This window comes from Diadema antillarum, unplaced genomic scaffold (assembly GCF_040938485.1).
Source record: "Diadema antillarum isolate AM-2024a unplaced genomic scaffold, OU_Dant_1.0 scf00000007, whole genome shotgun sequence".
Lineage (NCBI taxonomy): Eukaryota > Metazoa > Echinodermata > Echinoidea > Diadematoida > Diadematidae > Diadema > Diadema antillarum.
Genome location: NW_027270896.1, coordinates 1148873 through 1172315, shown reverse-complemented (window position 1 = coordinate 1172315; position 23443 = coordinate 1148873). Strand labels below are relative to the sequence as shown.

The 23443-nt window shown below is 38.5% G+C and overlaps 1 protein-coding gene across 1 annotated transcript in view; it reads left to right on the top strand.

Annotated features, from left to right (window-relative positions):
- LOC139717422 (ral GTPase-activating protein subunit alpha-1-like) overlaps positions 1-23443 on the top strand; it is a 99871-nt gene that overhangs the window by 14734 nt on the left and 61694 nt on the right. The window contains exons 3-16 of the mRNA XM_071628925.1: positions 467-524; positions 3725-3768; positions 8304-8487; positions 11087-11202; positions 13159-13297; positions 14615-14747; positions 15476-15737; positions 17208-17279; positions 18200-18421; positions 19495-19656; positions 20527-20693; positions 21014-21122; positions 21909-22031; positions 22667-22976. Of these exons, the coding sequence (XP_071485026.1) occupies positions 467-524; positions 3725-3768; positions 8304-8487; positions 11087-11202; positions 13159-13297; positions 14615-14747; positions 15476-15737; positions 17208-17279; positions 18200-18421; positions 19495-19656; positions 20527-20693; positions 21014-21122; positions 21909-22031; positions 22667-22976 (2101 nt within the window). The remainder of the gene's footprint in view (positions 1-466; positions 525-3724; positions 3769-8303; positions 8488-11086; positions 11203-13158; positions 13298-14614; positions 14748-15475; positions 15738-17207; positions 17280-18199; positions 18422-19494; positions 19657-20526; positions 20694-21013; positions 21123-21908; positions 22032-22666; positions 22977-23443) is intronic.

The window sequence follows — 23443 nt, the reverse complement described above, 5'->3', positions numbered from 1 at the left end:
ACGCTCCGAAAGGTGCGCCAAATCATCAGTGAATCATAGTGGTCTGTGCACTGAAGATAAGAGCAGATATATGTGGTATATATGAAAGGCAGCAAAATTTTATCACAAGTAAAATAAGTGTGGAAGTTGTGGACATATCTTGACAAGGGAGAGGGCAGTCAATCAGGTAAACAGGCCATCAACTTCCAACCCTTCAGAGTGTGACGGAGTAGGCATACTTTATAACAGCAGAGCCATGATGGCTGGGGACGATACAATTGCACTCTGAATCATTTCATGGAGCTGTTTCATGTTTGCACAGGTTATTTCTGTTGTGGCTTCTAAAACTGAGGCCACAAATAAAAAATGTGTGGCACAAATTCAAATTTTGTAATTTTCTTCTAAAGTAGAAGTATAATTGTATTTAAATCTTCTGGATATTAGAAATAAAATCTGATAAAATGTTATTTTTCGTTCTGTTTTCCAGAAAATCTTCCTCTACGTGCCCGAGTTGATACATGCTAGATGGCAGTTCCACAGTATAGGTAAGTTAATTACCTCCTGACTCGTACATACGATATCTAGTATATTGATGAATGCACATGTGTGCATTTAGTATGAGGTGTGAATGTTATTTGTTGTTGGCCTGCTGCTTTCTCCTCCTGGTATTGCTTTTTATAAAGTCAGGAATTTGTACTTCTGGGGCACAACATGTTTCCATTGAATTTGCTCTAAAGATTTGAGAAAAGAAGACGTGTTATCACATTTGTAGAAGACCCTCGTGTTTGCTGCCTTTCAGATACTTCAGTTGCCATGGTAATGGTCATGTGCCATTGTATACTGTATTTTTCCCATTAAATTTTCCTGATATTTATTGTGTTTATACTATGTTTTCTAACAAACAAAAAAAGATCCATTCTATTCAAAACCCTGATAATCAATGCACTTAATGCATTTGAGATTACAAAATGATTCTCCCTTATTAGCCCAATTCTAGATGATATCATTTTCTTTCTGTACTTCAACGCGTATCATTTACGCAGTTCTTTGATTTAGAGTCTCTTCCTTCCTCACTGACGTACATGTAGTGCAATGACCATTAAACCACATCGTATGAACAAAAGATAAGCACAGTAGGCAGATGAGTGATACATCATTACAATACATGTTCTCCTTTTGTTTGTTCAGAATAAGTGAAGATGCCTTCCAGGTTTCTGTGTTAGCAAGTTACTTGGCAATACACAAAATTTCCAGTCATTTATATTGTATAATTGGTTGAAAAAAAATGGTTGAAATACAGCTACTTACAAAATCTCAATAGTTTGTCACTCAGCTGTGCATACAAAGTATCTACAAGTGTACAGTATCCAATGCTAAACCATTCAAACATTCAAGAGCTAAGCGATATCATCGTTAAAATATGTATAAAAATGTGTTGTCTGCTTAAAATTCAAGAATATGACTTTGTATCCTACATTTTATATGTATACTGTATGTATACATAAAGGCGTACATACATGTACACATATTTTTTCTCTCCTGTAAGCATACACTGAAGTTTGGGATGATAGATGCATTTCTTCCTCAACAAAGATCTGTTTTGGAAGGCAATCTCTGTCCCATAGAGTGATTATGATTTTGCCAACCTTCCTGGGTTAGTTATTCCTGGAGATGGCCGAGGGATCATACATTTCTTTGATATATCTTTGCCTATGGATTTCCTGCACCATTTCAGCCCCAAAAACAACAGGCTTTGACATTTCTATGTGTAGACATATGCTGAAAAAAGTATGAACTCGCTGTCAAATTAAAGTACAAAAGTGAATATTGTGTGTGCCCTATCATTACATCTTTTTGAAGTCATCCTGATTGTATAAATTCTTATAAATACTTACATGTACTTTCAAAATGCCTAAATCACAACATGTCAATTACTATCTCGTGAAAGTCTGGTATCTAAGTGTGTTAAAAACTGTCAGTGTTTCTAAATTTCCAAAAAGCAATGCAAGTGGACAGTAATCAATTGATATCTAAAACAGTGAATTGAATAATTTTGACAATAATTTACAATCGTAGTCTGCTTACTTCTAGAAATCACCTTAAGAGGCCATTTTGGATGTTGATGCTGTCCACAGTGATGATCAGATTCTACACTCAGCAAAAAAAGAAAGTAAACGCTTTTTTGAGTTCATATTTTTCATTTAAGATTTTGATGAAAATCAATGTATTACTGTATACGCCGAATATTTCGTGAGGTTTTTATTTTCGCGAATTTCGCGAGTCAGGTCCTATTCGCGAAATTAAAGACACGCGAAAGTATTGACTCTGATGCCAATGTGAATGTAACGTACGCCTGTACCCTTCTCCGTTCTGTACAGGACTCTACGATCGCGAATTTAACCACTCGCGAAATCGTCGGGAATTCCCGATTCGCAAAAATTTAGGCTCACGTAATATATGGCGTATACAGTATATACCATATTAAAGGTAATTTAATTGCCTATCAAGCTAGTAGGTTAATACAAAAGGAAATTTTATGCATTAGTGAACACATTCGTTATTTGTCCTCCAAAGCACAAAAGTAAGAATTGCAAAAATTGACATGTTGCCTTTCATTTGCAAATGCCCTTCACGATAACAATGACAACAAAAGACCAGTTTAATGCAATGAGATACATGAATGAAATAGCAAAAATATGGTTTTGTTGTCTTTATCTCTTTATAGCCTCCAACAAAAACAAAGTGGGGAAGTAAAGGGGGAAAATAAGAATTTTCTGTCAACTCAAACTTCAAATGATATAGGGAGTAATATGCGTAAACATGGTTACATGAACAGAATTTTTTTTATTTCATTTTTTAAAGAATTCATAAGACAAATTCAAGAACTAAACATTCTAGACAATTTTCTAATTTGAAAAAAGAAACAACTAAAATTTCTGCCATTTTGGTTGATTATTGCTTCTTTTCTTATTTCATTTGAATTTAGTTTTGACAGAAGATTCTTCTTTTTCCTCCATTATTTTTAGCCTTCATTGATCTTTTAGGCTTTAAAGATATCTTAGAGATCATAGGTTTATTTTCGCAAGTTAAGTCACGTTGCCTTTTGTGTGAAATTTTTTGTTTGTTCACATTGTTATATGGAAGAGCGCCTACGCATGAATGACAACTTGCTCAGTTTTGCAATTTTTACTTTTGTGCCCTGGAAGAGAAAAACAATGGTGTTCACTCATGGGTAAAGTTTTCCTTTTTGTTGACCTACCGGGTTGATAGCCAATTAAATTATCTTTAATATGGTGTATAATACATTAACTTTTAGCCAAATATTATATGAGAAATATAATCTCGAAAAAGTGTTTACTTTCTTTTTTTTCTGAGTGTAAATCACCGATGTTACAGTGTGAACTGGCTATGATGAGTGAAAGAGAATTTCATACTGGACGATATCATTTGACCTAGAACTGAAGGAATCTCACATTTGGATAGAGTTAATATGCAGTCACAATCAGCAGATGTTACCAAAAATAGGAACAGGGAAGCCGGTATATCAAAAGGTTCTGTGAGAGATTAAGGGTGAGTGACAATGCTCTCAAAAGCCATGTGAAGTGCAAGTAAACTATATTGTTTTTATTTCATATGTTGCATAAAGAGAAGCAAATGAGGTGTCATGAAATTAGTATTGATGTCAATAATGTTGTTAATTGTCATCAGTAACAGCCTTTCATTCTCTTGACTGCTCTATTTCCAGGTCGAATCATGAAGAAACTTCTGCATGTTGGCAATGGACTCAAGGTAAAATGTACTGACTGTTTTAGTGATAGGCATGAGATGTGCAGTTTCATTTTGAGTTCTAGTATACTCTGTCTGCAAAGATTTGTGTAATGGCAATTGAAATTGTGTGTAGCTGGCAGAGAGAAGCACTTGACTATGTGTTGAAGTAATCATGCCACTTAAAAGGGCCTACCCACTGTGGACGTTTTGGTGAGCATGCTCTTTAATACTGTTTTCAAGAGAACGGTAAGAACATGCTCCACTAAATGTCGAGAGTGGATAGGCCCTTTTCAGGGCCACACACATGCTCAAAAAAGAATATGTGGTGTACCTTGAAGCCTTCTACTGCTAACGATGTGATGCATGACTCTTATAAATGCAGTTCAAGTTTAAACTCAAGTGACAGGAAAAAAAAAAAGGTTTTGACTCACTTCTGTAAAATGGATACTTGTCATGAAGATATGCTCAACAACTTTAATTCAGGCCAATTATTGCAATCAGAGTAGATCATAAAGTTAGCATTTTCTGATTATAAATGGAGATCTTGCCTCTTTTGCTGAAATATGAAGGGTTTTTTTTCTGTCTGTGAGTGTTCATCAGCATCTGTGGACCCATAGCTTCTCGAGTAGTCTAGGGAAGTTTATTTTTTATTTGAAAGCTCATTATACATTTTTTTCTCTTTTTTTGTGTGATAGATTTATGATATGAAACTAGCTATTTATAATTCCCAGTGCCACAAAGTAACTGATGAACCAAATTTTTATAAATAGAATTTATGTACATGTGAATCAAACGACGACAACAACAACAACAAAGAACAGTGAACAATGAATGCATCAACAGGAATGGACATGGTACATTTTCATGATCACTCACTGTCAGACATAAATTTGGAATCTTCTTGTTTGTCTGACTCAGCAGTGGCCATGCCTTTGTCAGTTGTTGTCATTTTTTTTTTCGTAGAAAAGAGTCTCCACCTGTGGGACTTTGATGTGGCCCATCATATCTCCATGAACCATCATTATATATTTTTTCTCTCTCTCCGTTATAAAGTTCAAATACCGTTGTTATAAGTAAGGTTATGGGCATAAATCACAATTATGGCTGACTTCACCATCAATTTTACCAGTTCTAAAGAAATGAACAGGAAGTTGTACAAATACATGATGGTTTGGCAAATATGACATCCATTTAAGCGCACAATGATCTGGAGGACTTGATACCAATGATGTACATACCCTGTGCTGTCCTGTGGTTCCATATGGTTAAGACAGCCACTCACTTGGAGCATCTTAAGGAAGTACTAGTGTCTTCTCAAGCTGCACACAAATATCACATGTATGTGCTACACAGCATGATTAGAATGCCTATTGCTCCCGTCAGCTGGTGCAAATATCGGCAATGGGATGGTTCTTTGATGTCGCAGAGTTGCTGTGTGTGAAAGATACACGCAAATGTGGAACATATAGATGTGTAATATATGAAGATATTTCTTGCATTGCAGTGCTGGATAAGAGTAAACATATATCGTCGCTAGTGTGACGAGACCTTGTATCTCAAATTTTGGTGAAAATGACTTTTGGATAAATGGTCAGATAATCAGTTAAGTGATGTCCTGCCCAAATCCTAGCTGTCTTACCCCTAGAAAGAAGCCACCACAGCATGTCAGAGGAAAGTCTATCCCATTTGATATTGTGCTTTGGCTGTCATGTTTTCTTGCTCTCCTGAACATTTGACATTTTTAAGATTTGAGGTCTTGTCGCCCCAACGATAATATAAATGTATACAGGTGTGTGTGTGTCTGTCTATCTGTGTTTTACGGAATACATGTATAGGGTTTCTTTGTATTGTTTGTGTTATTAACGCAGCAGTATGGAGGAGGGGTACGTCCTTACAGCATAAGTCTAACAAATATACAGCAAGAAAGAGATAAATGTTATTATTATTTTTTTTTTAACTGCCTGCCCATGACTATGTGTATTTTTTGCTTTTGAATGGTAATGCTAGTGCAGTGTTTCTGGTGCTGTTGTTGAAAATTTGGCACATGCAAGAACTGCCTATGCCATCATGGTGGCAGGGCATCAGTGTTGCACTGTAATACAAGGTACCGTAATCAGCGCGATAGAGAGAGTGAAATAAAAAAACTTATTAAATCAAAGCATTGCTTGATGTTAAGCATTCATTCACGCTAATGCAACAGAATCTTCATGCATGCATAGCACTAGGATAACTTTTACCCACTTTTAGGAAATTCAGGGTACAGTACACCCAACAGAATGGAAGCTTTTCAGTTGGTACCCCAGGGTACTGAATACTGCATCATTCATTCACAATAAGAAAAGCATTAACAAAATTGCTCATTATCAGGGCATTGGCCTGTAAATTGTGATCACTATTAATCTGTTGAGAAAAGTTTACAGCCATGCCCCTGGAAAAAGTTGTGTCAACATGGGGCTAAGACAATAGCGAATTCTCCTCTAAGCACTCCAGTAATCAATTCCAGAAGCAATATATGTCAGAAAGCTGCAGTGTCTCCTGTATTAATTCTCATCCCCTAATATATCAAGCTTTATGTCCCTGTCTGTTAAATGGCAGGGACTTAAGAAAATTTTTATTGGTTCTGAGAAAATGCTGTCTTTGTTCTTGCATCTTTTATTTTTTTGTAGCTGCACATATGATGGAAAGACAAAATATCAGCCAGAGTTGTACTGTCTTTCATTGTCTGTAATTTGTCCGGAAAGCTTAGCAAGGTTAACTAGAAAAGCACTCTGATACCCCTTTCATAAACTCAATAATGCGGATAATATCTGCATCATTTGGTCGTAAAATCGGAGCGGGGGAAGAATTATCTGCTTTTTTTTCGACCCTTATATTATCCGCATAATAGCAGCATCTGGACCAGATTTGGAGTTTGTGAACGCAAACCCAAATAATGCGGATAATTGCCGGGGTGCGGTCAAAACGTCACCTGTCTTTCCGGCAGGAGGGACGTGTGCAGTCACCATGACGATTATCCGCCTTTTTCAGGACGGGCGCTCGTAGAAATAATGCGGATAATTTTCAGAGTTTGTGAACGCATTTTTTATTGAAATGTCCGCATTATTCGTAGGCGGATAATTGGAGGATGAGTTTATGAAAGGGGTATGAGAGCGCAGACCTCTGCCAAGCAGGAAGCTTATTTCCACCACTACACTGATCTTGTTCTTCCATAGAGATATCATATGCACACACAACATCAGTGCTAAAAGTCGCCAGATTTCCAAATATAGAAGCCTTTGTTACGTCATAAGCCTTCAGCTGCACGGCGCGCCTCGCCCCAGCAGAAACTAGAGCACGCACTTTAGTGCGCGCAGGCAAACCTCAAATACGCGCAGCCTGAACTCCCAAGTTCATTGACCCTACCTGCCAAAACATCAAATATCCTTCATAAATTCCCCAAAAATTATTGGATCATTACCAAAAGTTAATTGTTTGTTACTTGTGTCATTCTCAACCTTTCCTGCAAGTTACATCCCAATCCGTTAACTACTTTTTGAGTTATTTTGCACACGGACAAACTAACTAACGAATGAACGAACGAACACACAAACCAACGGTAATGAAAACAACCTCCTCCCTTGGCGGAGGTAATAATATTATGTGTACCACACTTTCTTTCTTTTTTTCTGAATATTCCACATTGCCATAGGTGCATCCTTATTGGCCTTTTATGAGCATGTACAATGGCTGAAAGCAATATTAAAGGAAAGAAGGGTTTTAAGGTACTGAAAAACCCAGGAATGTCCTTGTGCATTTCAATTTTGCTATAATTTCAAGGGCCAAGATTCACAAAATTAAAATACACGCAAAAGTTCTCGTCTACACTACATGCATTAAATGCCAGTGGCAATTCCCGAAAAAGGCTGTCAGGTCCAATTTGTGAAATATTTCATGCCGCGAAAATATCTTGCTTTACAGTAGGCCGTGGCAAAGAAGTAGGTTATGCCATTGCTGTTTTAGTGATATGGCTGATCTTTAGATCATCGTAAATAATGCTCAGGCAAGAATGGGCCAAGCTGCTTTATGCCTCTTTCATTAGAAACCAATACAGTGGACTCCCGCTATAACAAAGACCTTGGGACCAGCAGTTTTCTTTCGTTTTATCGAAATTTCATTATAACCGAACAGATAAACGATAAAATCACATAGAGTGGATAATGTTATGGCCATGGCCTGAATTTTTACTTCATTGTAGCCGGAATTTCGTTAGAACTGTGTTGGTTATAACGGGAGTGCACTGTATAATAAATTTGGGTAATTACGACCCATTATCAGGTGAATATTACCAGTGCTCTTTAAAAGTGACTGCAGACTGAGCAGGAATCAACCATGGGCATGATTGTGATAATGATAGTAATGATGTTGCTTAGCTAAAAATGATGATGATAGAGGTGATGATGATGATGATGATGATGATGAGGGTGATGATAATGATGTTGATAAAATGGTGGTAGTGACACCAAAAGCAAATGTGATGAAATGATTGCTTGGTTATTGCCTCCTCCTACTCTTCCCAGCACCGAATGGACGGCATGCGTCTCTTCCTGCTGTGGTTCCAGATCCTCCAGGAGAACGCCTCGGAGGAATGTTATCTCCTCTACGCCACCCTAGTACCGGGGTTCCCAGTCCCCACCGGAGTCTACGGAACCAGTTTGGAGCACATCATGACACACGCTTCTAGAACCTCGCCAAACTATGACAGTAAGTGAGGTGAAATCGTCCTATGTGTGGTCTCAGGAAAGCCACATTGTTTTGTAGCTCAGGAAATATTCATTACCACTGGAAGGAAATTGCATACATACAGTGTGCTATCCGTGACCCTTTTCTTGAGATTATGGGATGAATGGCTTCTGGACTTGTACACCGTGCCACAAACAAACTCAGTTTGTAGTGTAATAATGAAAGTGCATGCTTTGTTAATCATGAGAGGCTTCATTTGAGGAGAAGTACTATTTCCGTATGTCAGAGTAATTGCTTTTCAATGGTGTGTACGCCTTAATTATGTTCTGCCAATTAGGACTTAGTCAAATAATTGTACCATTGGTTGAGCCCTTGATCAAGAACCATGTTCAATTGTCTATAGAAAACATTGGCCATTTCCCTCATTGGAGGCCATATACAATGCATATTATGAAGTGTTGTAGGAGGCAATATTTTTCCGGGCTTATGTCACAAATATCTGTCAAATTCCAATAGTTGCAAAATATCACATATGTACAGTATTGTTTGAAAGCATGTTCTAATACTTGAGTTTTATGTTATGAGTGCAGTAGAGTATGTGTGCTTATTAGTTATGCAATATAAGTTGCCACCATTATTATCAGTTCATATCTTTTTAAAGCATACATTTTTAAAAAAAGGGGGGGGGGGTTGTGAAGAGGCAGCTGTGACATGAACTCTGTAAAGCAGTAGTTTTGCCTACCAAATACCAAATATGGATTTGTTGCATTCATTAGATATAATTCAGCCAACCGGTAAAATCAAACCAATGGGAAACCTATGTATAGTGTACAGGACAGAACTTTGCTATTGCTTAATTTCCTTGTTATGTGACAATGGCTTGAAACAAGCAGGTGACATAAAGGTGATCCATACCTTAACATTTACCTGTGAGGGATGCATGGATGCATAAAGACCTCCCACCTCCTTCCCTGTGGGTCTAATACTGATTCATACACCAGAATCTCATGTCTACATGGCAACCATTACACAAATTTCAGCAAATAGGTCAGGATGAAAATACATATTTCTTTTTGTTTTGAAGTGAAATATTAACTGTTAAATAACCATGCTGACATTATTCTTGGTGATAAAGGAGATAGGAGTAGTCATCTCCGGCTTGCAGTTTTCATTATTCATTGTTCATGCTGGTGATGTGAAGAACATTTGGTCTCCAGCTAGTTTTCATAATTTCAATTTACTTTTTAATTTAAAGGGATAGTACAGTATTGGTGGAGATGAGAATTGGGCTTCTAACTTTTTGTGAGATACCAAGAAAACACTTATGATAGTACAGAGCATACCATTTTAAGAGGAATTCAAAGTTTATGTGATGAAAATCGGGTTTGGAATGACTGAAACATCCAAAAACAAAGTAAAACAAAGCGATCGTAATAAAGTGTGGGTACCACACTTTATTAGAATCGCTCTTTTTTGGATATCTTAGCCATTTCAAAACCAATTTTCATCAAATAAACATTGAATTTCTCATAGAATTACATGCTCTTTCACATTTCATTAGAGGTTTCTCATTATCTCACCAAAAAATGTTAGAAACCTGAAATCAGGTCTCAACCAAAACTATACGATCCCTGTAAGTCACAGATTTTCTTTCTTTTTTTTCACAAGGAAAATTTTCTTCAGATCTGTTCTTGGCGTAATAATAAGAGTAATATATATTTGCGTGTCCTCCTCGGTCGATAAGTTCTGTTTGTGCCAAAGTATGTGAGAAAATGAAAATTAGGGAAATTTTGTGTGAAAACAAATGGAGAGCTGCTAAACACATACATCACACAGAGTTGCCATGTGTCTTACTCTAAAGTTGATCAGTTCATAACTTTTATTTTTATGTGTCTGATTTTTCCCCAATTTTCAGTGATTTCCTTCTTTGATTTTTCTGTTTTCATACAAAGTAACATGATATCAGGATGGAATTTCCCTTTAAAGCACAAAACCTAGTGTAGAGTTGCCACTCCAGACACTGTTGCCCAAACGAAAGAACACTTAGGCAGTCTAAAATCATTGTCTTAAAGGTACTGTTTACCATTGGAAGCAGTGATTTGAAAAATGTTCGAGAAATCACATTTAATGCATATGTGTAGGTCAGTTGTATCACAAAAAACCAACAAAAAACAAACAAACATGTGGTAGTAAAGGTTAGAATATAAGGAGATATCACTATTTTTCCCACTAAACCATAACTGTAGACAGTTTAGTCTTCAAACATTTTTATTATAACTATTGTTCACATTTTGTATATTTAACAATATTTAACATTGATTATACTTATTCAAATGTTAACATTTTTTGTTTCTATCCCTAACTCACATTTTAGAAATATTCTAAAGCACTGAAGCTGGATTTTTGTTTCATCTGCAAATGGTAAACAGTGCCTTTATTTGTGTGTGTGTGTTTGTGTGTATGTGTGTGTGTGTTTTAATGTCAGAGCATTGCCAATGATAGAATTTCCAGTACAGAAGGATGATTGGTGTTAAGCATCTAACAACGCACTTTTCTCTAACCCCAAATGGTTCATGAGTCATTTTGTCTTCACATTCCTTTTTGTCTGCTTGCGCACAAGGTCCTGTACTTGAGGTTGAAATAAATCCCATAGTACCAGCCCAACCGGGGGAGAAATCTTCAGAGAATCTCACAAAACTCCTGCTAGAGAGACTACTGGAGTACACAGTCACACAGGTATGTCGCATTGTAGAGGAAGTATTGATTAAACTGTGCTAATGTCAATTAGCATGTTACATTAAGATACCGCAGCTCATCGGGGCTATATATGACAATATTATACAAACACCGGTTGTAAAAATATAATGAACAATCTGTCCACTGAAGTACCCGGTTTCATAACGAATACAATGGTGACGGTAGACACACATAGGTAGAGCTCGTCATCCTGTTCTTGTAATGACATTGTTTCTCTCGAAGTGTTCAGTATGTGGGACTACGGAAATATCAATCTAATTATACTGGTAGAAACAGCTGAGAGTGTGTAGTTTTGAAATACAACTAAAAACACTCTTGCTACCACAATATATATTCTAAGTATGCAGAGTAAAGTGTATACCTTTATTTCATTTTAAACTGTCAAATGTCATGTAGAGTTAAATTCACCTATGATAGACAGTGCTTTCAAGTGTTTGTTGGTATGAAAACATTTATGCAATTCACGAACTGCCTTTGTTTGACTCCACTGGGTCAGCCTTTAATTCCTGATATTTCTGTGATAAGTGTACATGTTCATAGGGGTTTGTAAATGCTGGAGTGCTCCTGCGGTCAGCACACAGTTGTCTTCATACCTTTTTGCCATCAGGATTTAAATGATGCTCATAGATGATCCCATTGAATGGTAGGTGTGTCTCTTTCTCATTCTGGGAGACATACAAAAGGAAGAATCCTCAAAGTGATGTTAGTTTCTGAAAGACAAAAACAAAAAAGACAAAAACTACAGAAGGACAAATATCTTTAAAACAAAGAAGAAGAAGAAAGAAATGCGGCACTATTAAATAAAGCAAAAACATAGTTCTTGTACCAGCAGAGCTGTCGATTATTGCTCTAAGATGTACATGTCTGCACAAGAAATGTATGAAATAATGCTGTAATAAAACAATTTCAGCTGGGTAATAAAAATGCAAAAAAAAATTAGCCCAAAAGGTTTGCCAGAAGTCCATAATCTCAGAGCTTACCCCATGGTGGTTGCTGCTTATTTTACATATCAATTGTTGGTAGTTCACAAATCAGACTGCAGCTGTATCCATCAATCTTTTGTGCAAGAATGAATCGCATGCAGCTTGATTGAAAATATGATTACAAGCACACGATAGATCATCATGTTATGTTCTACCTTCCTGCAATTCTGAATGCAGGGTTGATATTAATGGCTATTCTTGAATATAAATGATATACTGCAGTTGAAATTATTGAATGCTTTCGATCTCAAAACACTCCCACTAAATGCTCAATTCTGGTAAATCCTGTCAGTGAAGAAAATTTCTCGGTAGACGTTGTTGATGTATTGGAAGTAAACGCCAAGTGATGGAAGATGAACTTTGAGCCCTTCTGAGAACTATGCTTTAGCTTTAACCATCTTTGCCCAAGCTCACAGTGCCCAGGGATAGCAACTCTGTGGGCCACTTTGGTAGAGAAAACCATCTGCCACTTACACAATCTTGCATTTCCAGCACCTGATATATCTATTAATTCTTTTTTTCTTTTCCACGAAATTGAGAGACACCACCATTTCGGCTGGTTTGGCAATTCATGGACAGCATGACCTTGTTTGAGAATTTGGTGATGGTACATTACAGTTAAAGAGAAATAAGGGGAGGAGCTGCAGGGTAGAATGAACTTGATGTGCTCACAGCCCTGTCCACTTATTAAGAATGAAATAGAAAAATAAAACCTGTGGGCATTATCAACCAGACAGAAACAACATCGAAATCATCAGATAAAGTAAAGTAATATATGGGAGAGGGAAAAAGCAAGAGAGACAGAAATAAAGAAAGAAAAGAGTATGTAATGGAAACTGTCGTGCCACCTAATGAATCCGCTCTGTGTGTTTTGGCGGAATGTACGTAAGCAACTTATTTCCTTCCTTTTGCCATGTGTTTGTTTTCTTTGAAATTCATTTGAAAATTACAGGTACCAAGAATAGAGTGGAATGACCCAAGCAAGAAGGATGACTCCTTTATATTTCTTTTGGAGAACTTCAAGAGATTCTATCTGCCACATATATTTCCAGAGTTTCTTCATAGCACCAGCTTGTATTCGCCCATACTAGGTATGTTGTATTCATTTTGCTTTTGCCTGAACACCAAGGCTGCCAAGGGCACTGTTTGGTAATTGACCCCCCCCCCCCCCCCCACACACACACAAGTGAATAACAATAACAAAAAGAATGACTTTCTTTGATTTTTTTTCCACCAGGTATTTGTAGGGAAGCAAGGAGGAATTACAAGTAGATGCACCATGATTTATTGATATGCTCCTCAACAGGATATCACAAGTTAGAACAAAGTAAAATGTATCAACGAATCACAGTACCACCAAAAGTTGCCAGTTCAGAATTTCAGCCAAACCAGACAGGAATCGTCTTTAGGTATGGACAATCAAAAGTCTGTTGGTAACACTTTCCTCAAAGGGGCAGAAAGCAATGCCTCAGTTACAAACTGATGAGGAGCACTCGAGCAATCGGAGAAATTGAATTAATGATTGTAGAACACAGGTACACTCTATCTTATTCACATTTTGATGGGTAGCTTGTACTATAACTGCTGGAAAGCAGTCTTAATCTGATACAGTAACTGTGTGGTGCACTTCTTTGTCAATGAAAGCATCATGGTTATTCTTTATTTATTCATGTTTTCTTTAAAAAGATACAGGGTAGGCACATTCAGTTTGCTAACTGCTTTACAATGGTGCCCTGTATATACACAAAATATAAAATAACAATACATTTGTAGTAACACGATTCAGACAATTTCAGATCAATGACATAAACAAACAAAAGAAATAAACTTAACTACTGTACATTTCTGTTACTTATATACTGTATACTGGGTACATCAAAGGTTATAGGGCCTTAGCAATTTGGAAAAGGAAAGAGCATATAACTATTATAAAAAAAAAAAATGTCTAATGAAAAAGAAAATTAGAACTTTTGGATTCATAGGAGAAAAAAACAATTAAAGCATGCGAGTAAATCTTAAACAATTTGTTTTGAATATATTCAGAGACGAAGACAGTTGTACTGCAATGGGGAGTTTGTTGTTGGAGTTTGTTTATGTGAGCATACCTCCCACATGGTGTTGTACAGGGTCAAAGTTATTCAGAATATATGACCATATTGGAGTTTTGTATGCCACATGATTATTTATGCAGATACATATAAAGTATTCATTCAATAACAGTACTGCATGCATCGTGACAAAGTGGTATTTGTAACAAACAGTGAATAGACAGCAAAGAGGCATTGACTGGATAGAAATCAGCCAAGTGGGATTCCTGCTCCAGGGCCTCGAAAGATTGCACATGACCGTGTAGATTTCCTTTTGCTCTGAGAACCCTATTTCCTCCCAATTTAAACATCAACTTCTAGATATCCCTCAGGCCAGAAGTACTTGTAGCAACAGCAGTTCCAGCTACACCAACAACCTTGCTGCGTGCAGAGTCAGTGTTGTCAACTGGGTGGTTGGTTTCATCACTACACGCAAAGGCTCATCAAAATCGAGGTAAAGCTTCTATCTGGGCATTAGAGTTCAATGACCTGACATTGTCTTCAATACTGGTTTTAAATGTCAAGTCAGTACCTCTTTGAGTACCTGACATGGCATGATGTTTGTAATCCAGGTTGTTAGTGCAAGTTAGAAGACTCTGTGATATTGTGTCTGTGAGAGATGTCCATGCTGCATGCTTAAAGATTATTTTCCAGTATTTGCATAGTTCAAGGAGGAACATACAAGTTAATAAAGGGGGAACCAGTGTGCTAGTGTACATATTCATTTTCAGTCCAACTTTGGTGGCGGGATATCGTGTGGAAGTAAGGATTAGGTGACAAAATAATGATTTGACATGAGGAAGGAACAAAAAAATCCCTTAACACCGGAAAAACAGCTTACTTAACCCAACCTTGCTCTTTCTCTGAACTATTGCTAGGTTATTTGAAGTGAGGACTCTACTAAACTGAATTTATCATTGCATCTATGTGAATGGTGACTTGTTCATCTGACATGGAAATCCATCTCCCTACCAAGAAATATCAATTATTTAAGTATTAACTTCAAATTGATATTAACAAGATCTTCCATTAAAAAGATGAAACTCCTTTTTAAAGAGAAAACAAACAAGCAACACGTATGAGTCCTTCTGATCCATCATGTAAGAAAATCCACTGTCAAGGTATATCCATCATTTAATGGTAATTCAGTCCTCCTCGTATTTCTCTCATCCGTCGTCACAGCCACCCTCATTCCGAGAGGCCGGAGGTGGGGACCAGGGATTCACTGGAGCGGAAGCTTGACACCATCCTTCTGAAGGAGAGTGACTCTGGCTCATCCACGGCGACCATCAGCCCCAACTCCACCCTGTCCCTCAGCACCAGCACCATCTCGCTGACGGTCCCCATACAGGATGACCTGGAGACGTCTGGGAAAGAGTTGGTGCAGCGTGTGCTCTACTCCACCAGGGAGAATATTAACTTCGTCCAGGAGGTGCTGAGACAGGTGAGTTCCTTTTTTTTTTTTTTGTAATCAAAGGTTTCTATTCTTTTTTTTTCTAAGGTTGTCATTATGATTTCAAAGGTTCTCATTACTTTTTTAAAAGGTTTTCCTTGCTTTTTTTGAAAGGATTTCTGTACTTTTTTCAGGAAGGTTTTACATACTTTAAAAAAAAAAGTATTTCTTGACTTTTTTGTGTGTGTTCTGATGTAATTTATAGGTACATGTTTTGTTTTAAAGCTGCTAAAGAGCATTTAAACTCAAAGATTCATTTCTTCTTTTATTTCCCAAGATATGAGAATTAACAAATATTTCTGTGAACTCCTATATATGTTAACAAAGTAGATTTTTAATTCAATTACTTGTCGTTTGTCCTTATTTTTTTATGACAAGTGAGCTGCAAAAAAAAAGTTTGTAGAATAATTGCAATACACATACATGGTGGGTTTGAGGAAACAGGAATCAAAAGTGTGTTGTTTCTATAACTGGTAACTTAACCCGCTCAGAGGCATCGTCTGTCAATGCCAGTGCCATTGTACAAAACCAGGTTACCTATAAGAATGGCAGAGTTCATATGGTGATACATCATTTACTTGCTGCACTGTAAATTGTACTTGTGTTTTGCTGTGTTGCTAAATGTTTCGGAAGGAAAAATCTTTCCTAGTTAACATGTCGCCTTTGCAGTGATGAAGTGAAGCAAAAGCAGTGTCGTACAGATATGATTTTAATAGTGAAGACAGTGAAGAAATTATGATGCTATAAATGTCATTCAGTAGTTTGGTACGTGGTTTGAATAAATGGGCACTTGAAAATGATCACCTCAATCATGTGCCTATGATGGTCACTTGGAGAAGACTCTCAGTGTGATTTGATCATGGAATGTCAGCTGAAATTCCCACTCTCCTGCACACAACACACACACACACACACACACACACACACACACACACACACAAATCCTTGGCTGCTCAGGATGTCCATAGTATTAAGGTGTTCTTTCCTTGCAGAACATCTGACAAAATTGATTCTCTTTCAGCCATGCAAAAAAAAGTTAATAATATTTTATTTATTTATGTGCTCAATGCACATTTAGATTTTAGCATAAATGATGTCACTGTGACTGCCACAGATTTTGTTTAACTCCACATAACTTGCCACCCAAAGAAAATTCGGTAACAACCTTTGATTCCTCTCTGCTCTGTGCAAGAATTCTGTAATTTGGTACAAGCTTTTTTCTTTATTTCAAATACCATCTTCTTATAACAGGAGAAATGGAAAAAAAAAAAAACGAAAACTTGCCTGGGATGTCTATAACTTGCCCACACAGGTTAGATAGATTTTGTTATCGATAAAGAGAACTGACCTGGCTTAAAGTAATGTGATCTTTCTCTCAGTAACTGAAGACCTTCCATCCCCTCCTGATGTTGTTTTCAAGAGATGTGTTGTCATTTCTTCACACATGTGATGATCTCACAGGGTTTTCTGCTGCCGATGAGCGAGTCCAGGGCTGTGAAGCTATCGCTGAAGGTCTACAATGAGTGGATTCAGGTAAGACGTCACTTCTGATGTCCAGGTGAAGACTGTGGGTCAAGTACAGATTGATGTAGTGTGTCTCTTAGTGCTTCTGTCCTTTAATGGTCTACAGGTTCATAAAGATTGATGTGTGTGTTTGTGTGTGTAGATGTTTTAAACCTGTTTTCAAGTGTTTGATCAGAGTGTTAGATCATTCTGTTGGCTTTATAAATGTAAGAGAAGTGTAACTGCCAAGGTTTATAAGTATTTTATATCCATCGGATGCTACACGCTGTGTCCATGTTTTAACGTATTCACTTGCCAGACTTCTGTGCTGTGTTAAATTGACTGTTTCCATCTTAAGTGACAATACAGGAAGAGTTCTCAGCCTGAGCACATTACCCTATCATGCTCTATGTGTCTACTGCGTCTGCAGTGGCTTCCCTGCCCTTTTCATTCCTCTCGCATCAAATGCAATCCTGACAGACTGAGTGCTTGCAAAAGCGTGCTACAGTCGTTAAAGGGGAATTTAGATCACCATGTGTAGCAGCAAATCTTACCCTTATTGAATGACATTTACAGCTTTCATATGCCATTGAAATGCTTTGAAGTTTACATTTTAATAGGTCAGGGATGTTAATTGAGCCTTTCAGGTCTGGCTGTGCACTTCAACAGTGTTTCAGAAACAGAAAAGAAGTGATAATAGGTATTAACTGCTCAGTGATAGCCCTGAAGATGTTGTCTATAGAAAAGAAGAGAAGATGACAAAGTGATGTTCAGCACTAGGTTCTTAAACCTTATTTAGTCAATGTACTGGTAAAGGTTGTATGCTGCTTGCAGCTGAGCATGGCATTGCTGTCTGTCTGCGCACAATGTTGGTTGCCACGGTAACCTCCCTGCTATTCTGTGAGAGCCACTGTGTTGATTTGTGTTTCCATGCCAACCAATTCCTTTAGAATACCTCCGTGAAGCCGGTGTTCATGGAGGAGCCTGAGGTGGAGGAGGAAGGTGCCAACGAGGAGAACGCTGGCCTGAAGAAGATTGACCCGCCCTCGTCCCTGGCCTGCCAGATCACGTCCATCCTGGAGGCATCCCACGAGGGCGGGGTCTCCGAAGTCGACAGCCCTCCCCAGGGAACAGTGGACAAGACATTCGCCAATTATAGGCCTGATGTCGATGTAAGTCTTATGGGTTCTGGAATGGCGTATGGACTGATACCTGTCTAATGTGTTATGTTAACTGAGAGCTTCTGTTTTTTTGGTGCTATACCTTGTTCTATTTTTGTTTTCACAGGAATCTCTGATTCTTGCTTGTGTGAGTGTGTGTGTGTGTGTGTGTGTGTGTGTGTGTGATATAAGTTAAAATTTGAAGTGTCTATTTTGTTATTTCTGTTTTCCTTTTCTTAATGCACTTATATTTTTGTTTAATTTTATTCAGAGTTTGTTGGGGGGGGGGGGTTGTCCCTATCTATATTCATGATTTATATCTTGATCTGATTTTCCTGTGTTTTTTTTCCTTGTGAATTATCAGCCATTCATTATCAAATGTATTGCCTGGTAGTCAGACGATTTTAGTCTATGTCAACAATTCACATTTCAAAATATGTAATTTTTCTTTTCAATCTAAAGGCTGACAACTGACTTACCATGATTGTAGTTGTGGAATACACAGCTGTTTGATGATTTGTCATTCTTGTCCTCAAAACTTCACAGTAGATGCCAAATATTCAGCAGGCATAAGATTTGACAAATTGGTAGTTGTAAGACAATTTCGTGTGTGATTGAATTCTTGATTGGGAACGCAAAAATGCTCGCATGTGCTCAGCATGTAGGCGTGCATGTGCGTAAACTAGGCAAGGCATCTGTGTGCAGCTGTTGCCTGCCCATGTTGCATTATACGTAAATTGCTCTCATACTTAGTTACTCATGTAATCTGTGGGGGCAATATTTCGCCGGGTGGTTAGATGTGGGGATTTTTGTTACTTTGGAAAAACAAACCCCCACAAATTATTCGGCATCTACAGTATTTCTCAGAGTGCACATCGCCAGGTTCTTCCCTTTGTGCAGTATTTGATTTGCTTGTGTTTACAGACTTGCAGGTATGACTCTGTTCATGAGACTAATGCAGTAGGTGTCACAAAATGATTCTGGAACTGCCAGTCTCTTACAATGTGACTACTCGTATCTCGTGAATATTTATACCATATGCAAATTGTCTCGAAGTAGCCCATGTTTTCCCTCTGTTCCGGCAGATGGGCGAGACTAGGGTGCCACCCTTGGTCAAGAGTGCGTCAGTGTCGTCGGACGGGACTAAGGCCAGGCGTAGCAACTCGTACATTGGTGCAATAAACCAAGCCATATGTGACGATATGGGCAAGTGCAATGTTGGGGCAGGACTCCAGAAAGTAGTCCAGGTAATGGCTATGAAGTGCCTCCTAGTGTGGTGGGGATGACACCATTTTGCACACTTACACCTTACACCCATCATCCACGTCACCATCATCATCTAGGCCTGTATTGAAAAGGGTTGAAGCTGAGAAGAAAAAAAAATATTATTAAAGTGTGCATAATCACCTCAGTGTTGCCTTCTGGAGATTTAATGGAATGTTGCTTTCTGTTTAAATAGTCTTGACTTTTTTGGGGTAAATTTTACAGTGTACATTGTATGAGAGTATGTACCCAATTTCCAATTCATGCATATTCAGGGTGCATTTAAAAAAAAAAATCATGCTCAAAGCTACAGCAGTGACAAAATGGTTGGAAATAAACTGAAGTTGGGGATAGCTGCCGGAAATCATCAAAGGTTACATGCATATAATAACAGCAACTAGACAAGTACCTGTAAACGGACACATATCATGAGAAAGTGATAAAAGCTATGCTGCCATGCATGGCTGCATACCAATTTGCTCTGTCAACACGTTGGTATACTGTGAGCTGTGGTAATGGCATATGCACTGTTTTTATGGCCGAGATAGTTGCATACGCATACGAGGTGGAACAATTGTCCCCTTCTGTGACATATGAATGAAGGCATGAGAATGTACTGCAACATTACTTTGTTATTGTTTTTATCTACCGCTTGGATTGCTTTGCTTGACTTTGGCAATTACTTCAATTTACAGTGCTCAGAGAGGATCATCTACTCTATTTTCAGTATCTGTCTGTGCTCTGGATCAAGATATTTTAAAGCAGAATTGACAGGGCATCATTATGGCAATTGTGATGATGCAATGCTCCTATGTTTTATTACGATGCATTTTTTTTTTTCTTTTCTCCTCCAGGTCTTCATCACAAATTCCTCCAATGTGTTCCTCCAGGAGCCGGGAGGGGGAGCATCAGGTGCTCCAGACCCCGCCCGTCCCATCCGAGAACAGGCGGATATATGCCGCAGGGTGCTGGGTAGCTATCGTCACATCGTCATGAACGTCAAGCTGGAGAAAACAACGTGGTAAGGTCGCAACGGGTTCATACCATGCTTGAAAGCAATGTCATTATTAATACATGAAACTAGACATTTATTGAGATCATACTACTTTATGGTTACATGTTTGTTTGCTATTTGTCGTGAGATTTTTTTCTTTCATAACAGATAATTCTGAAAAGTCACAGCCTTATAGCACACCATCTAGGAGTTATGAATAGGTAATGTGTGCAGCGTATTTTACAATTTCTGACTGTACCTTGTATTACAACTAGTGGCAGGACTGTCAGTCTGACAAATATGACCTGTCCACAATGCTCATCGTTATCCCTCTTGTCCTCACTCAGGGAGCAGCTGCTGATGGTGTTGCTAAGGGTAACGGAGAGCATCCTGGGAGGCACTCCCAGCAAGCCACGCCTAGCTCTTGGCCAGCAACTTGCTCACATCCTGTTCCAGGTAAACCGTTGTTTGGAGAATTATTCCCATTACTTGTGACCTGTCAAAATGTAGTGAGACCAAGGTGAAGAATTCATGGCCTTATGTTTTTACTTGCTTGGAGATGGAGCTTCATTTTACAAAATGTAATATATATTATAAGATACTGCATTACATTAAGCTGTGCTTTGATGTTATTAGTCATGTGTGTGACCCTAGATGAACCCATGTCAACAAAGCCAAAGGTGACAATATAGGAGTGTATTTGGTTTAAGTGATGTGGATGACTTTTCAAAAAGCTAGGTATGATACAGATGGAATTTTTGCATGGCTTGTTAATTTGCATGAGAGATAAGCAGAGATACCATTTTTTAGACAAAAAGCCTGAATTCAGGCCCTGGCAGAATCATATTTCAGGCTCTTTCATGTACAAAGTAGCTTCTTTTAGATATTTTTAGGCTCTCTCTTTCATTCTAATTGGCATCCCTGGATAAGAGTTGAGCAGTAGTCACTACATTCCTTTCCTGAAATGAGATGTATCCACCTTTGGGTTGGTAAAAGAGAACTTTGTTCTGTCACTCATGCCAGGAACTGTGCACATGATCTGTCAGATAGATCTGCAAATTTGTAGATGATCTCTGTCACCTCTGCTTTAAATTCTGTTTCTCTAAATTTCACATTCTCTTGAATATCATATTTGCTGTGCAGTGTACAGAAACCATAAAGTCTGAGCATTGTATCGATAATGGGAGATGTATACTGTGCAGAGTCCATGCCATTTGACATTATTTTCTCTCATGTCTGCAGACACTGATAGTGACGTGGATCAAGGCCAACCTTGAGATCCAGGTCTCCACTGGTCTGTGGGAGGACTTCCTTCGGGTTCTCTCCTCCCTTACACATTGGGAGGAACTCATCAAGGAGTGGTCGGTAAGTTCTTTCCCAAACTCTTCTGCACGTGAGCAGACAGCGAGTTTAAAAGATATTGTATGGGATGACCTCATGATGAGGTCTTGGCTTTTTCTGCCGTCTTGGTCGGAGTTCGTGGAAATCGTGGAGTTCGTAAAATAGTTAATAACATTAAATCACTGCCACGAATGGATCATATGATAAAGGGGTGAGAGTCCTTCCTACCTATATCAGGTCCAGCTCTTGGAGTCCAGAAGACGATACCTATGATCAAAGTGTGCAGCATACCACGGTGCTTGGTAATGATAGCGATGATGATGATGATGATGATGATGATGATGATGATGATGATGGTGATGATGGTGATGATGGTGATGATGATGATGATAATAATAATAACAATAATAATTGATATTTGCCTTTTTGCCACACTGTTCCTTTAAATTGGGCTGTTTCAACGCAATCTTATAGGACTGATTTTTTATAGAATATGCAGTGCATGCCTTTCTTGTATTTGATGTTGATTTTGTGCTTTTCCATATCCATCAGACTTACTGCATTTTACTGTTCAGAAGATGGAGGATGCCATTTATGAATTTACTTCCTTTGTTACGCTATGTGTGTTGTTTTCCTTTTATCTGCAATGTGAAATGCAGCGGACCATGGAGACACTGACCAGGGTCCTTGCCCGTAGAGTCTATCACCTGGACCTCAGCAGCCTGCCGCTGGACAAGCTCAGCGAGCAGAAGCAGAAGAGACTCCGGGGCACGTGCCGCACCCAGCCCCTCCAGACGGACCTGCGGCGCGGCATGCACGAGCGCTCCTTCTCCCGCGGCTGGAGCCGGTGCGACTCCACCTCCCCTTGCAGCACCGAGGAGCTGGAACGCAAGCGCAACCGGATCAACACGGTGGGCAGCCAGAGCGACCTCTCGCGGCTGCGGGAGATTCGGCAGGCCAAAGATGACGGTGAGTTCATTGAGCACCTATAAAAGGTTCTGCAGTTGTTATTTCACTTTAACATATTTTTGTTATTAATAGGTGCGTGACTGGAGAGTAAATAAACAGTTTATGTCATCATAATACACTGCAGTGCTACGAAGAAATAAGAATGTGTAAGTCCCTCTGACATGGCCGAACAAATTTTTCTACATGGATAGTTGGATTTAGCGTGTTGTATTCTGTCTCGTCAAATGTGGCATAACTAAACTGTTTGTATTCATAGCATTTGTCTGCAAGCATGTTAAGCCACGCACATCAAAGAAACATGATCTTTTCAACCCTTGACTCACAGAGCTGAGTGAGCAAGTGCAATGGGTCATGTACAGCTGTTTGTATCTTTATGCCATGATACTTGCCTGATATCGAATTGATAGCTTGTGAGATTCAAATAGAACGTGTGAATGATGGTGTGTGACGTTAGGTGGTGCAGGTTG